General features: G+C 38.8%; 1 protein-coding gene across 3 annotated transcripts in view; it reads right to left on the reverse strand.

The window, feature by feature from the left end:
* Positions 1-17,843, reverse strand: part of RUNX1T1 (RUNX1 partner transcriptional co-repressor 1) — a 159,041-nt gene that overhangs the window by 115,458 nt on the left and 25,740 nt on the right. Inside the window, exon 1 of one of the 3 annotated variants that reach the window (XM_007670677.3) lies at positions 5,617-5,954. The exons of the other annotated variants lie outside the window; for them this stretch is intronic. Coding sequence (XP_007668867.1) covers positions 5,617-5,623 — 7 coding nt within the window. The 5' untranslated portion in view covers positions 5,624-5,954. Of the gene's footprint in view, positions 1-5,616; positions 5,955-17,843 lie in introns of those variants that run through there. 3 annotated transcript variants of the gene reach the window in all.

Raw genomic sequence — 17,843 nt, forward strand, 5'->3', positions numbered from 1 at the left:
TTCCAGACGGCTTTTTTCTGACATGAACTATTATTGAAGATAAGGAATAGTAATTATTACAATTCCCCACTCCAACCACCAGACTGGGAACTTGTTGTGAGTCGGGATCGTCTCTTTTATTGCTGTATCGTACTTTCCCAAATGCTTAGTACAGTGCTCTGCACACAATAAGCACTCAATAAATATGATTGAATGAATGAATGAATATTGTAATGCATGAGAATAATAGTGGTATTCGTTAAGCACTTACTATGTGCCAAGCACTGTATTAAGTGCCGGGATGGATTCATCTTAAGCAGCTTGGGCACAGTTCCTATCTCTCATGGGGCTTGCAGTCTAATGGGGAGGGAGAATCAGTACTTGATCCCTATTTTTACAGTTGAGGATAATGAGGCACAGAAAAGTCAAATGGCCTGTCCAAAGTTATAGAGCAGACGAGTGGCAGGGCTGGGGGGATTAGAAGCCAGGTCTGCTGATTCCCAGTCCTATGCTCTTTCCACTAAGATGTGCTATAGCCCAAGGAATGGGATAAGAGTTTGAATAATGAATGATAAAGGACTACCTAGCCTGAGCAAAAGATACCCAAAAGTCATTGCTGAGATGTAAATCACAATGCATCTAACTCGTCCAGACTTTGGACCCTCCCTTTAGTACCAAACCTTATGAAGTGGACTGGCCTACCCAACCACGAATTATATACCTATTTTGCCGTCTCACCCCTCTGATCCTTTTGTAGAAATAAGTTTCCTTCAAGCTCACCACACCTAGTTAATGAGAATTCACACTTTTTCCGAGAGTCATCAAGGCAATGTCAACAAGAAGTGATTTCAATGGGTCTTTCAAAACATTATCAATCTGTTGGAGGATATTAAATCATAGCATACATAAGTGAGAATTATTTCCATATCATATGCACTATTTAAATAGGGTACTGTGGAAATGTGAAATGGAGATCAACTAGAAAAAGTAACTAACACCATTCAAAACACACAGTGCAGAAGGAACATTTCTCTTTAGATACTCTGTAGCTCAAGCTGCTGGTTCTCTACTCCAGTGTCTTTTACTTGAATCTCAAATATTATAAAAGCTTGCTCTAAAGATGAGGAGTCCATATTTCCCTCCTCATTCTCCTTTTTAGAGAAGATGAATTCCACCATCCCTTACCTTCCCTATTCATAAATGCAAAATTTTCCCCTTAAATTAAACTGTATTAAATGCCACATTTCAAATTTAGCTTTGGCCTTCATTTTGTTTTTTTTTCCCCCTCAAATGAACTCTCTTTCTTCAGAAAATTATTAGGGCTCAGATATATTTATTGTATGCTTTTCCTTTGAGATTTCAAAGGAACTTTCTAGTTTCTAGTAATTGGATCTTTGTGTGTTTAAAAAGATAACTGTTAGACATTCTTAGCATGTACATTTGCATTAATATTAATTAATGCAAGCAGCTGGTTGAAAAATTCAGACAGACGAACCCATCCCATGGTCAGGTGTGAAATTCTATTGTTCTAAACGTATGAGTCATATGAGTTATTTAAGATAATGACTCACTCTTTTAGCGACTATAATATTGCCAATGATAAAGTAGCCCATCACTTACCTCACCCATTCTATGAAAGAAAAGCAAAGTTAATGACAATGGGTATCCAGAAATGGAGCAAAAACCACAAGAAGTAAGTAACTTCAATGTAATAATTTTCTAGCCAAGTCAGAAGAATTAAGAGAAGTCTGAACGACTGGGAAGATAGGTACTACAATTTGCTGTTCTCGATATTTCAAGTATAACTACCTTTGGGAAAGATACAACATTTTCTATTACCTAGTTTTATCAATGAAGATGTTTAAAATGCAGAAAGAGCCATTTTGTGGGACTCTTAAATATGATAAAGATAAATCCTTGCCACAATGCAGTATTTATCTAAGCTACGACTGCTCCTGAAAATACATAAAAACCTCTTTGATTATTCATATGTTAATAATAATCCATGACATTCTTCTGGAATTTCCTATATGTTGCAGACCTGAAAGTTCAGCTGGTTTCCTGGTGAATATAAAGGAGAAAGAAGGTATGCTTTTGTACACTTTAGACCTCCCCACCAAAAGAAGAGAATGGCATTGTTTTTGACAAATGGAGTCTCAGACATTGACCCTTGAATCAAATGTTACCAGTTTCCACAATATTATACCTACAGAGTTGGCAGAAGGTTTTATTTTGTTTTTGTTTTTTCGCCAAGTCCAGAGTTAGATTAATAGGAAGGTAACGCAACTGTACGTCAGAACGAAACGAGTCCGCTAATGAACGGTCGTGAACATGTTTGCTGTACAACACTACTTGGAAACATCTATTTAAAAAAAAAAAACAAAACAGGTGGATTAACCAAATGTTCGGTTACCAAGGACACTAGCAGTTGCCTGTCCATGGAAATTTCATTTCTCCTCTTTAAACAAATCATCACTTGTGAACACTAATGTTAAAAACAGAAAAACAGTCTAGTACACAGTGGCTATAAATGCCAAATCAATTTTCAGCAGATAATAAAGTCCATGTTTTACAATCAGCAATGCGCTGTTTTACTACCCAAAAATGTAAGCTAATAATATATAGCTCTACTAAATGGAAAATGCAGATATGCTGTTAAAAAATGGGTTGGCTGTAAGATGATGGATCATTTCTGCTGGGACCTTCTTAAAGCTATGTGCAAGTGTTTTGAAAATATCACATGATGTGGCCATGTGTTAAAAATTACAGCCAGTTAAGTTCTCTGCTAAGAAAAATATGTGGGCAATTTATGAAATGCACTCCAGGATGGAGATGTCTTAAGTAAAACCAGATTTTGAAAACAAACCCATTTTTTTGAAACTTGAACTTAAAAAAAAAAGTTCCAGGCACATCTGGAGAGCAGGAGTAAAGAAGGGTGGTCTGACCTAATAGTAGGCCATCTTCTGAAAGAACAGCATTATATCTGGGCTACAGTGACTGTGATCACTTATTGTCCTTTTAAGGAAACAGTCCTGAATACCGCCGTGGGCTATAATGAAGTATTTTGTAGGCCAACATCTGTTCTTTGATAATTCTATTCAAAGACTGATAGATGTGTAAATGTCTCATAAATAAAGTTTGGAGTAAACTCCTATTCCAAAAATCAACAACATCCCAAAAGCTAGCAGTTACACATTTTCCTATTCAGGACCAAAGGATGGGGCCAGCCAAAAATGCCTTAAGATCAAACTAACTCAGTCCATTTATCTTTAGAAAACCAGCTAACTTCATTGCTCAAAAAACATGTCTCTCCATATTTGCCTTTTCTGGTTGATTTGCTTTATCTAGGAGAGCAAAGATCTGCATTTCCTAAATGAAATTTAACAAGCAAACCTTTCACTCTAGCTTTGACCTGCCAACATGAAAGGATTAAAAGTCAGTCACATTTATTGTAACACTGACTGCTCTTTGAATAATTTAGTTTGTGGACATCTGTTTCTATGGATTCCCATTTCTGTTCAGAAGTGCCTCAATCTAATATTTCTTGCATCAGGTTTTAGCAACCAGAAATTAGGTATGACACCTGAACTACTAAAAAGATGCTTTGAAATAGAAATCCATAATCAAGCAAAAAGATGCTATGACATAATATCAGATTACACAAAAATACACAGCCTTTTAATCTTTGGCACGTAATGTGCTTACTTTAAAATACAAAATCTGCCCCAGATGACTAATATTGCCCATTTTAAAAAATATTAAAGGGCTAAAATATGCTGTGAACAGATTGGGAGTTAGTTCTATCCTATAGGACAGTTAAAAAATTGCAGATGGGTGTCAAAAATAGCCGAGTGTCAGTTCTGCTCAAGTATCTCCATGCTGGCACATGCTCCGAGTCACAGCTGCTATGTATTCTCTGAATCCAAGAGCAAGGTTTCTTAGCACTCATAGTTGACATTTTTTTTTTTTTTTTGAGGAGAAAAATATACTGTGGAACCTCACTCCAAGGCACCACTTGAAGAGCAATCAGATATTCAGAATTTACCAGTGAACTAGGTAGGTACTTAAATATACCCTGAGGTCCTTAAATACAAGTCGCTGCTCCTTATTTACATCATTTACAGTTTCATGAAACTCTAAGTGAATTAAATTAAAAGCCACAATCTTATTTTGGAGTAACAGATCCTAACCGACTTCCTTCAGTACGATCGATTTAAAACTATAAGCATTCCTTAAGAACAATAGGGAACCTTCAAAAATAACTCAAGTGTGAGAACATTAAAAATCAGAACAAACCCGGCTACGTCGTAAACTGATGAAGCAAAACAGCTGTTGAATTTGATCTAAGACATATGCACTTTTTCACCCCCGATCAAAGATCATGCACCTAAAACAGATCACATCTCTCAATATAACGCATTCAAATCAAGCTTAGAGCTTACAGGGTTAAAATGACCTTTCAAAGACTGGTCATTCTGCACACCAATTAAACTGTCCATAGTCTACCCATAAAATTTCTGAAACTCAAATACAAAGCTACGAAACGAAAGTCTGAAGAGCAGCAATTGCAACCTTTCGGTTCCACCGGTGACACACAGGACTGCATTATCAATACACACCCGAGAGGGAAAAGATTCCTCAAACAACTGGCAATACCTATACACAACTGTGGCTGCAGAAAGCTGGTAGATTATGTTTCAAAACACCATCTGTGAGGTGTCCAGACCCGGTGACCAAGCGTGGCCTCTTCTGCCTGTCCTACCCCAATAATCCACAAGAATCAGCCAGCTGTAGGATCTCTATCTGTCCCTGTCTGCTCCTATCTGGAGATAGGCTGTTTTAATCAGGCACATGGCTCTGTTCAAGTCCTTACAAAAACAGCAGACATAAACCATTCCCTGGTCAGACTTCTCCCTAAAACCTCAAGCAATCCAGCCTTGTAGAGAAGTGGTGTTTTCACTGGCAGCAATTAGGGTAATGGTCTTGGATCCAAAGATAATATTTTCCCCAGGAAATTGACATATACTAAATTTCCAGTTCCACAACAGTTTCACATATTCAGCAGTATTTACGGGGGTTTAAAAATAAAAAAGAAAAAACTTATTTCAGCCATCGGCCCAGTGGTACCTAAGAACTGCGTTTTAGGGGAAGGCTGAATCAGTTGTTATACCAAGCTCGCTTCACTTTCCAGGGCATAAACAGCTTCCCAAAGAAATCATTCCCTGGGCTCCGCCATAATCTAAAATTGTCTATCCAGATGAAATGTTTGCAGATACAAAGGTATAGCTGACAGTCAAGAAAGGCGGAACAGAAGCAGTAATTCTCCTGGCTTAAATTATACCCTTCAAGAAAACTGCATCCACAAACAGGATGGCCCACCACTATCTCTGTTTTTTGGTTTTTTTCCTCCAGTTTCCACACCCGATACCACTTTCAGATCTTTTTAACGTAGTCTCCCCTGTCCGCTCCAACCCTATCCCAACCTCCACCTCGTTTCTTCCCCCAACCAGGATGGGAGCAAAAAAGCCTTGCGCACATCATGCAGAATGCATTCTTATGCACAAAAACAACAAAAAGTGCTCTCCCTATTTAAGAAACCAAAGAAGCAAGCAGAGGATCGGAACAGTGTAAACTCACCGGGCATCCTTGAATCAAGTGTACCACACAGTAAATGGCTCTCTCCCCTAAAAAACAAGCTTACTTAGGGCTCAGCTCCTCCTGTCCTGGAATGAACGAACACAGGGAAGCGGGGAGAGCCATCAGAACTGGCTGTGGCAGCGTAGCTGGAGGCAGGATACTAGGCGCGTGCGTTTGCCAGGCAAAGACAGATGGAGAGCTGACACTCCGTATTGCACTTGGAGCAGAAACGTGAATGATGACAGGAGCACATGTGGCCTTGAACCCAGCCCTGTCTCTTCAGGCAGAACAATGACAGGGATGTGTGTGCAAATTATCACAACCCCTCGCTCCCCTCAGCTGACTCCTCTTACTCTCCCTTTCCCTGCAAGTTCCAGAACACCAAAGAACTGAAAGTAAAATGCGGGAGCGATAAGCTAAACACTGAATAATTCATTTTTCCCCTTTAAACGTTAACCCTTCTACTGCCAAAAGAACGGAAAGGGAGACCGTTTACCAGCTCGGATCTCTAGCCCTCAGAAAAAGTGAAAAGATTTCCTTCCCCCTTTTCATTTTCAACAGCCATGATTTTGAACTTGATAAACCAGTCTTGCTTATTCTGCTTTAAACTTCAAAATCTGAAGCCAACCACGTTTGAAAGAATTTTTTGGATTCGCCAATCGATCACACTGGACCAAGTGTCAGGATCATTCCCTTTGTCAGCCTCTCAGTTGTGTGTGTGTGTGCGCGTGTGTCTGTGTGTGTGTGTAAAATAGAACACATTTAGAAGCAGACCACTTTTATTTTACTACAGTGCTTTTAACCCCCCGGGATTCCTGCATTGATATGCTCCAAACATTTGCAGCTTTCACTCCTCTACCTTGCATGGTGAGCCATGGGAGATGAAAACAAAATCTTCCCTGTAAAGCCTTTTCAAAAGCTAAACAATCACGTCCTCCCGATTTCTGATTTTTGCACACCCTTAAATGTTTATCCTTCACATGAATAACATATGCCTAGCTAGGTTCAATGCACTCTTCCCTATTAAGCTTTAATGGACACCATGATATATAAAACTACAAGTCTTTGTTATAGTGCTTTATCTAAAGCTGGCTATTTTCCTCTCAGCAGTCTCCCTTTAGTCCTTTGTAAAACATCCTTGCCTCATAGGAGAAACATACGCCTGACTCGCATGCCTTCTCTAAACACACTCGGGTTCACACCAAATCCAAGGCTCAAGGAAAATAACCGCTTTTTGTCTTCTAAAACTCCTCTTCCATTTAACACTTGCAAATCTGCACAGGTTTTTTACCCCTGAACATCTTTCCAGCTCACTCTTTATCATTTTGCCTTTCCGGTATTTTTCAATCCACTACAGACACAGAAATGATTTAATTCAGGGGAGCTCGAGAATGAATGCTCCTTTATGTGTCGAACAGAAACCTTATCTTTAACTCTTGCCATCCCTTGGCGAGGCTCAAAATGGCCCTTGCCTATACCACTATCACAATCTTCTCAGGCCCCTCCAGACCTGAAGCTCTGGGAGCTGCCACAAAACAATTGATGAAACCCATTTGGGAATCTAGGAAAGAATGCACTGACTTCTATGGGCTAGCTCATCTCATACCTCTCCCCAAGAACATAACCTATTTCAAAACAAGCACCCACACACTTTACACAAACAAAAAATAAATCATCTCTGATAAACAGTGTCAGTTAATAAGAATTCCATGGGCACCTAAAGGCTGCACCCAATAAGCTTCACTTCATCTGGGGAGGCCCTCAAAAAAATCCATCATTGTCAGATGCAACTTGTAAAAAGACTACAATTCATAATGATTACTCTATTCTGTCACTAATAGTATACTGCACCCTATTTATGAGGCCAATCTTTTCACTCATCTTAGTTAGATGTCACTTGTAATGAGGTTCCGTGTAATGGATTTCAGTACAGTTAAGAGCCAAGCTGAAACATACTTATGACAGAAAGCTTTATAGTAGGGGTGAGTGTGATAATCAATTAAGTCTGTGCTGGAGGGGCTTTATGAAAGCTGGCATGCTTGGGTCTGTAGATTTTTACTTTTAAACAGAGTGGAAGAAAAAACCTTCAATGTTGCTGAATGCTTTTTTAAAAAAAACAAAAACACTCTACCTATCTGAAAAAGAAAACATTTTCACAGTTGGAAATCCAACCTTTCATCAGTACACACACAGAATCTCTTTCAAAATAGAAAATCATATGTCAAAATGCACAACACATTTTAATAAAACTGGATGATATCCGGTTTTAAAACCGGGTCTTAATATCAGTACATTGCAAGTCTCCTAAACCATAGCTCAGAAAATTGAACTTCCATATGCTGTGTGATTATGTATCTTTTCTATGTGTAAAAAGGCTTTTTAAGCTGTTATCTGACTACAGTAATTGCCACTTTAAATTGATCCACGTCAACAAAACCTGGATCCCTGGAGATTCTCACCTAGAAGTCTGCCTGTAGAAGGGGCTAACAGAATGCCTGTGCATCTGAGACTAGTTCAGCATTTTTCTCAAGCAACCAGCTGCATGAATAGTTTTCCCCTCTCATTATTTAATACTCTAAGGCAGACTGCAACCCACTTGGCAGTCCTCCTTGAATAAGAATTCCTAGATGGGTATTTTTTATGCAATCTCTTTGATACTTGTAACTTAAAAGAAAAAGGTGTAGAAAGTCCAAAACTCGTAACAAAGATGGCCAATCAATACAAATGGTGGGAGACGTGCTTGTTATCTGCAAAGATGAACAGAGTCCTCCTGTTACAAGTTATGTGTCTTATGGGACAAATATTACAGTACCTTTTGGGACATTCATGACAGTGGGTTTAAAGAAAGCCACCAGCTTTCTTTAGAATTTAGAAGCGCAAAGACGCACACCTCGGGTCAGAATGCTACCAAACTAAAATACTGCTGGATTCTAATAACCAGGCATTACCAACATTTGTTTGTCTACTTTAAAATGGAACTCCTTTTGGTAAATATGTACTGTCAATATTTGTAGTCACTTGTGTTTTGGGTCCTTCCAAAAATATACACAAATTGGCTTGCCACAATTCATTCACCCATTAGAAAGGCATTATTGAATTGCTCATGGGCGGATTTATTTATTTCCAAAATATGGCTTTAAGGTACAAATTATCTTTTGTTCAAACCTGACTTATCAACAGGAACTAGAAGCCTACTGAAATACCAGTTAATGAAAGCTCTCTAAAACAGTGAAATAAAAATCTGATTCAAAGGTTTTCTACTCATCTTCTCAACTTTTCTCTTTACTTATAGCAGACTGTGGTGATACATTGTATCTTCACACAGTGGGTATTAAGTGAGTTAATTCAAAGGATCTGAAACCTCATTGATCCTAATTGAAAGCAATACACCCAACCAAATACTTTTCTACCCCATCTGCTCTAGCCTGCCACCAGCTATTCAATACAAGAGAATTAATAGTTTCAGATATTCTAACCGACCCTATAAAGGCACTCATTTAAGCAGGACTGCATTAACAAAGTGAAAACCGAGGGCAAAATGGGTTCAAATAGAGCATTTTACTCCTAGTTGGCTTTAACAAAGCTGAATACGGCTTATTCTGACTTTCTCTGTGCAAGACTTGATAAACTGAATGAGAAGCCACTCAATGATCACTCAATGAGCATTGATGAATGGTCATTAGGACCCCCCCGATCTTGGGGAAGACCCATCCACAAAGTGGCACACCAACTTGAAAGGGCTGACTCACTAATGTCCAGATTGCCCAGCATCCTTGTCCCACTTTCACTTTCAGACCACTGGCCACCAAATGAGGCTGACATATTGGAAAATAATCTTTTATGGACGAGTGGTAAAAAATAAAATGGGGGCATTAGCTCTGCTTTCAAATTCAAATCTGCGAGCTTTGTCAGACCCCAAAGGTTTTGATTTTCCACCCAGCTGGAAGCTATTAGTGTTTTCTTAAGGCATCCCACTGACAGGGCAAACCCACCCAATGTGTGAGCTGTTGCACTAGGGGAGACCAGATCTCTGTTTTGGATGCTGTCCTAACTTCACATCAGTTTGACAGTCAATTAAATAGATACAACACCTAATAAAAATGTACATTAATTTGTTTCTGCTTCTAAAGGACAGCTAAAAGTGCATCGAACAATAAACCACATAATAGATTATCTTCTGGCAAAGACAACTCCAGTTGTACATTGTATGTCAGAAAATCAGGCAAAATTTCAGTAAGAAAAAAAAATGGTTTCCTTCCCACCATAAAAAAGTGAGGGAAAAGAAAGACAAATTCTTTAACTCAGAAAGATTGAATGATACCAAAATGCTACAAGAGTATCTAAACTCTTATTAACAAAAGCATGTACAATCACCAAGCCAAATCATGCAAAGGCATTTCCCCAAATATTATCTTAGAGTAGCAAATGTGTGTCCTTTCCCCAAATTTCCCATTACAATAGTTCTCTGGAACCTAAGCTAAAGGACAAAGAGAAGACTCAATGACTATCTATGTGCATTTCAAGCGGGTACGAGCACCAGTGAGGAAAAAGGGTGTTTAGGGCTGTCTATGAGGATCTAACTAGGAATAATGGGATGAAACCAAGCAAGGGAAAACTAGACTTTGGATATAAGCTTTCCTTAAAAGATGAACTATAAATCACCTCGTGGAGAAAATTCCTACCCAGTTTGGGGGAGAGAAAAAAAAAATAATGGAGGAGAGAAGGAGAGAGGGAGGGAGGAGGGGAGCAGGGAGAGAGGGAGGGAGAGAGGGCCCATCTAACTATTACCACTAGCTACTTAATAGCCTTGTGATTCCAGCCTCCTTGCCATCCCCCTGAAGAGGATTGGATTCTAGTAATCCTGTTCCAGTTCAAATCCAGGTAACCTGGACAAATACTAGACAAGATTCTTATAGACAAGGTAGATTTCCAGAATAGTCAATGTTTGTGCTTCCTCCCAAGAGGTGTGACCAGAGCTGCTGATGACCCTTTTTTATCCAGTGTGTCTGAGAGAGCAGTAATGGAGGAGGACAGGGAAAAGCCCTGAAATGTCTGTCAATCAGCTCGTCTGAGGGAGGTTCAGAGGTGATAGACTAGTGGGATCTTTTCCTGCCCCTCCTATCTAGAGCTCAGATACCATGAGCATAATTTTGGTCCTGGGCATTAAGATTACAGGATTGCCCTGTTTGAAACCCTGACTAAAATGGACATTTCTACTGGAAATTAAGTTGGAAAGAATGCCACTTACTAATGTAAAAATGCTAATTGGTTAGTTTCTTACATGTGCTAGAGACGCTCTATTCAGGACAGAAATGGATTATTTTTTAATGGGTCATGGAAAGCGCTTAATATATGCCAGGCACTATTCTAAGTACTCAGGTAGATATAAACTAATTAGGTTGGACATAGTCCATGTCTCACGTGGTGTTCACAGTCTGAATCCCCGTTTTGACAGATGAGGTAATTGAGGCACAGAGAAGTAAGGAGAATTGCCCACGATCGCATAGCAGACAAGTGGCAGAGCTGGGATTACAACCCGGGTTCTCTGATTCCCAGGCCCATCCTTTTTCCACTCTAGGCCACACTGCTTCCCACTTTTTCCTCTATCAGAGATGAAGAGGGTGATTTTTAAAAATTCTATCTTGACAGGCATGACAGCCTAATTTTTTTTTCCATCTTTCATCTCTACAATTGTTGTAAAAAATGTTAACCCTACTGTTTAAACACCGTATTTCATTTAACTACTGCCAAAGTAGACTGCGGCAAATGCATATACTGTATCTGGTTTAACTTTTATTTGGCAAACTGAAGACTCTACAGAGATGAAGAAATAACATCTGCTCTAAAAGAGGTGGACAACAATATATACTCTCACACATCGATTTGTCTTTGGGGCAAATTCTTTAAAGTTCATGGTAAAATTCAGTTCAGCAGACAATTCGGATTTTTAAAACTCAGTGATCTGCTGTCATACTTAAGAGGTTAAAGGTGAGGTGTTAGTCACAGCTATAGGATAGGTTACAATCCCTGCATCTGACAAGTCCATTGAGAGGATCGAAACAAGACCTTACTCCAGTAACCAAAGAGCTTCAAGGTACTTTGGGATTTTAATATTTTAGATAATTGCACAATTATCTAAGCTGCTGAAATAACCTGAGTGAATTAATTACCTTAGCTCACTCAAAATCTAATCAGTGATTTTTCAGGACATATAATTTTCACATTAAAAAGAAAACTTTTGAGCCTAAATCTGAGTATACGAGTCTGTATAAATGTATCATCCATGCATCTAGTTTCCTTACGCTTTTCTTGCCAGGAGTAAATATCAGTGACTAAACGGTGACTAACTAAACAGATTTTATTCATTTGACAGGGACTGTAACATTATATTGAAAACCTTTGTTTCAATGTCACCACCTCCCCATTTTGACTGATGGCAAGTTAGTTTTGTTAAAACGCAAGGGTGATAGAGTATGCTCCAGTGAACTTTCCCTCCTCTCAGCACCAAAGACAAAAACCTGCAGCTCTGCTCTGTGCTGGCAGCCATCTGGACAGCTTTCTCTCAAAGCCTGCCCCACACCACACTGCAGGCAAAATTTCAGGGCTCTAGAGCTCTGTGGGGCTATTCATGACATACCAATTTCACATTTTCTGCTTGTATGCTTGCAACAATAAATGCTAATGAGGACTATGAATGACAATTTTAAAGGCAATAAAAAGGTCTCCAAATCCCTTGCATATGGAGACACTATTTTCAAAACTTCACCTTCTGTTACAGAGCTGTTACAATCCGAAGAGGGGAAAAAAAATAACCCAAGGAGTACAATGAGATGATCAAAGCATATCTGAGTCCTTAAGATTTCCAGAAAAAACAGGCCATCTTTGAGTGCTCAGTTAACAAGAGGCAGATTTTGTCCCAGTATACAACAACAATGTAAATGCCCACTTAAAAATTGTGCTTTCTGATCTGAACTACGCATTTCAATGGACTTGCTGCTCCTTATCACAAATTCCCACTAATTGTGGTTTGTTTGGAGAATTCCCGGGGAGCCACAGTGAACTGTTGAATGTTCCATACATCTTAAAATGAATTGGAGCATGAATTAAGATCATTCCTTTGTTGGCTGTCTTACCCTGCTTTATAAGCGTACACAAAGACCAAGAATTGAGCAAAGTCAACAAGAGGCTGTGTAACTATCAATGCAAATGAAAGGAAAATTTCATCTGGCTACATTTTTAGTTAATTTGCTCTAGTGTTTCCTTAATGTGGATTAAGACACTTTCAACGAAATCCACCAGGTGGAGCAGATACACAGCAGTATAAATCCTCCAGCGTTTCAAACATTCCCCCAATTGCAATAGGATTGTTTTCTTAAATAATTTTTTCCTTTCTTCTATCCTTCTTTGGTAGTGGGTTTTTTTTTCCCCCAAAATCTACATTCAATTATTTTTGACCCATATATCAACCAATTCAATTTCTCCACGGATACTTCTGCTGCTGATCAATTCTGTAAAAATTTGCAAATGTCAAATACCATATTTAGACATACTGCTCTGTTTATCGTCCTGTAACTTTTCTTTAAATACCACCCCGAACCATAGTTGTGATTTTAGTTAAAAATATGACAAAAGTAAATTTAAACTCACTATTTTATCCTGTCACTTCCATCATAATAGCGGGTGATGTATACCAACTACAATGAAATGCCAGGGAATGGGGTTAAAACCTTGAGCTCAATTTTCTGACACCTGTGATCAGATTCTACTTAACCATGGTTTGTTTGGCAAGGGTGCTTTGAGCCTAATTTTTTTCATCTCAAAGCACTACAAGCCAAATCTGAGGTGCTATACCCTGATTCCTATGTGATTTGATAACTTTGGTCAGGTGACACAACTCTCTGGCTTTTACCTCTTCTACTGTTTCCTGGTGCCTGAATTAGCTCTTCTGGAAGTTTAATTTCCTGTTTGTAACTAACACAAAAGAGTTCTGTTTCTAATGGGTACATTTTTGAAGCTCTCTCCCTACTACTCCTCCCTCAGCTCCCAACTCAACCTCTGCCTCTGCTTTCCTCTTCTCTTCTTGGCATATATTCCTCTGCCAATATTTGTTCCATATCTTACCTTTTTTTTTTTTATTCTATGGTCTCTTTTCCTATTCTCTCAATCAATCGTACTTATTGAGCACTTACTCTATGCAGAGCACTGTGCTAAGCACTTGGGGGAGAACAATACAATGAATTAAGGAGACATGCTCCCTACCCATAACAAGTTTACAGTCTAGAAGGGGACACAGACATTAACACTTCTCTCCCGTCAGACAGGCTCTCCTCTTTGTAGGCTTTCCTCGGGGAAGTTAAGTATCTCAGGGGGTTACCAGGGTTTATAGATTCAAGTTCTGCTGCTAATACTGCTTGAGTTGGAGCAAGGCACACAAGCTGAACAATGATGCGATCAGGATTTATTCACTCATTCCATCCTATTTATTGAGCACTTACTGTATGCAAAGCATTGTACTAAGCACTTGGGAGAGTACAATAAGACAACAAGCGAGCACATTCCCTGCCAACAGTGAGCTCTCATGAAGTTCTCAAAAGCAAAATCTGCAGTGTAAGTGCGAGGGGATGATAGGATAAATCGATCGGTCATTCAGTGGCATTTTTTGAATGTCTGTGTGCTGAACTAAGCACCTGAGAGAGTACAACAGAATTAGTGGACCATGATCTCGTCTTCAAGGACTTGGCAATCTAGCAGGTGAAGGAAGGGGAGTGGCCAGGAACACTGACTCTGAGTGGAGGTAGACTCGTGAAATGGAAAAATAATCTTCAATAAACACATAGAACTCATGCATACATAAAATATGTAGATATAAGATTATGTCTGTATAATCTTAAAATAGCTACAATTTGTTACTGCAAAATTGATTGTTGTAATGTCAATTCCGTCATCTGACTACTCAGTTCTTTTCTAGGTTTATTTGATGCTTAGATTATTGAACATTGTTCCAAAAGCATTTAAAACAAACATACTGCCAAAACAATCTCAAAATAATTTCTTAAAATACCGCTCATCAAACTCTTAGAATAATTCTAAGATCCATCAAGAGATTTTATTTTTTATCCCACAAATTTCTTGGAACTGAGCATGTATGTTCTCATGAACAAACTCCTCATTCCATCTATGCCAGCTATTATTATAGGAATTGCATGAGTGTGTCGGGATGGACAAATGACCCGCATTTGTTTAAATAAAATTACTGCCAATATACTCATAATTTTTCTCTCTCTTGCTTTCCTTACCCACCTACAGAGCATCATGCACCTGCAAAATTTTCACTTACTTATAAGCAATGGCATTTTTCCCTGAGGAGCTATAAAAAGGATTTTTCAAGTATCCTCCAAAAATTTATACTTTAAATTGATTATATGGTTCATTCAAAATCTTTCTTCAGCACCCTCAAGTTCGAAACCCAAGGGAGGAAAATTATTTTAAATAAAAATGAAGTTCAAAAGATGTTTATGGTTTGGTCAGGAGGCCTTATCAGAATTACAGACTTTAAATAGTTTCCATTTTGTTTTAAGGGTTATTAAGAGTTCACTTTCAAAAAATGGTAAAGTAGTCACTGTTTTTGTTACAGCCAGTATTACATACCAATGTCAGATTTATAAGGGACAAGATGAAATAGCCATTTAAAAAAAAATTGTGAACAAAAAATCTGTTAGAAAAAAATATATACATATATAAGACCCCAAGCCTATCTATCAGAGTAGTCTGGTCTGGAAGACGAAGAGAACAGTACCGGCAGGAACCTCAAATTCCTGACCAAACCCTCTTCCACACAATGCCTCCCGAATGAAAGGAACCCAGGCCAGACAGAGATAGCCTCCCGTCAGGAACCGGGCCTGCCGTCTGTGGACAGACGGGACTGGCCTTCAGGATGTCAGAACAGCACACGGCTGCCCGAGATACTGGATTTTCACACACTCTCCGACTGGATGTTTTGCTCTTCAGGTAATTAAACAAGGAAGCAGGACTGCTGGGTATGACTGACCTCAGTGCTGCAGCTCCACAGTTCTGCCTATCAACATCCGCAAGGACTGCCTGGAGCCTTCCTCTCCCCTAGTTGTCCTCCTGTTCCTTCCCTCCTTCTCCTCAACTCCAACCCCCTGAAACACGGCCTTCTGACCATTCCACATTTACAGGTTCAGGGGACTACTCGGTAATGTGACACTTTGGTAAAAGCCCTTGGGTTATTATTTCGATAACCCATAAAATAAGAAAACAGGTTCCAAGAAATGCCCTAGCAAAACTGTCTTTCCCTTTTTTGGAATTACCTATATAAAGCACAAACCTGTTCTAAGTACCTAAAATCTAGACAGGTCAGAAAGGTCTTTAGGCTTCTAACAGCATAACCGGGAGGAATATTTATAGGAAATGAAAATAAGCCGCTAATTCACGGAAACATTGTTGGGTCAGATTGTAGGTCATTTTAAGAATGCCATAATTTTTTTTTTGAAAAGTATAATTTTGTCACATACAAAACTTTATGAGCTATTTTGTAGTGTTCCATTTATTTCAATAAAATTTTATACTGGGTAATTAGTATTTACCATTTGAGGTTCTGAGATTGTACAATAGACTAAAAACAGACCACAGAAGCTATATAGGTTCTGACTGCTTTATTTGATCTTCTCAAAAAGCAGATGATTGTTCATTAACTAAACTCCAAAATGGCCTTTGTAGTAATATTCACCCCTAACACCCAGAAACATCACCTAGTGAAAGGAGTAAGTGGTAGAGGTTTTGAAAATTATATTTGAAGGCAATGATTAGAAGCATGAATAATGTATTTCTTTCTTCCTCTGAAAATCCAGGGAGTGAAATATTGGCTGAAAGGAAGACAGAGACCCAAAGAGAGAGGAATACAAAAGCATGCCTGCTTGTCTGTGTTCAACACAAAGGACATTAAATGAAAACAACTGGCATGTTGCCAAATTCCTATAGAGGCAAAGAGATTCAAATAAATTGATTTCACGCATCACACTGACCTGAGATCAGTGTGCAGTGGTACAATACAGTCAGAGCACTATGTGGGGTAAAAGCCATTAATTCTATCAGTGCCCTAGTATATAACACAGAGGAAAATCTAAAAACTTAGTTCTTTGAAAAGCAAACTTTAGCATTAGTAATAAAAAAAAAGTCATTTACCTTCTGTTCATAAAAATATTTATATCTGAGGGAGAACGGTTCATCTAATATGTAGCTAAAAAACAAAATGTCTTTCTTTCTGAATTTGAAATATGCACTCTCAACCATATCGTCTGCATACACATGTGTTCTATAGAGATCATGGATCCCGTGTGATCTTTATATGTGCATATTTACACCAGCTCAAAATTTTTATTTTCTATGACTCTCTCTCCTCCTTTAGGAAGATTCTAGGTTTTTTTGTTTTGTTTTCCTTTTCCCCAGTACTGCAAAACCTGGATTCCTGCCTGCTCAAAAAGGAAACAATGTAATAGTCACCACTCAACTGTTTTAAGTCAACTGAACCCACAGAGGGATTTGTATTATGTCAAAGGCAGCTTGGTTATGAGCTTTAAAATAAGTAGCTCATAATGACATATGCACAATTTTAAACGTTCACCTTTGCTATAAAGGATGCCTTTAATGATGTTGGTGAGGGGAGAAAAATAGATGCATGTTAAGTTGAAGTAGGGTGAGAGAGTTGCTGGATATCTCATAAAATATGAATATTCAACGAATAGTGATAACTATTATGGACCCACTGTGTGCCATCAACACGCTGACTCAAAAAAAAAATTCTGGGAAATGAGTATTACTAAAATTCCCCCCAAAAGCACGCACTGTGATGGGTGTCCTTGTCATCCACCTTGGCTTTCATTAAAGCGTCTCCCTTGTTGCTATCAAGTGGCTTGCCAGCTCGCCACAGGTGTGTACACCCCAGGAGCAGATGATGGTGTAATTGGGCCGGGAGTGATGACAGCTCCATATATGTACTATGTTCATCCAAAGTGTGTTGATGCATCTGTCATCCTTTTTCTTTGCTTTGAATTTTTCATCTTAACCTTGCTCTTTTCTGGGCAGGTTACCATGTGCCACCACAGACCATTAAAGAAGAAAGGCAAAGAAAAGTAAAAGATGCATGCTATTATTGGCAGAGGTCTTCCTGTGGTGACCCTCAAGGGAAATCAATTCAAATCTGTGTG

The sequence above is a fragment of the Ornithorhynchus anatinus genome, chromosome 4 (assembly GCF_004115215.2).
Source record: "Ornithorhynchus anatinus isolate Pmale09 chromosome 4, mOrnAna1.pri.v4, whole genome shotgun sequence".
In the NCBI taxonomy this organism is placed as follows: Eukaryota; Metazoa; Chordata; class Mammalia; order Monotremata; family Ornithorhynchidae; genus Ornithorhynchus; species Ornithorhynchus anatinus.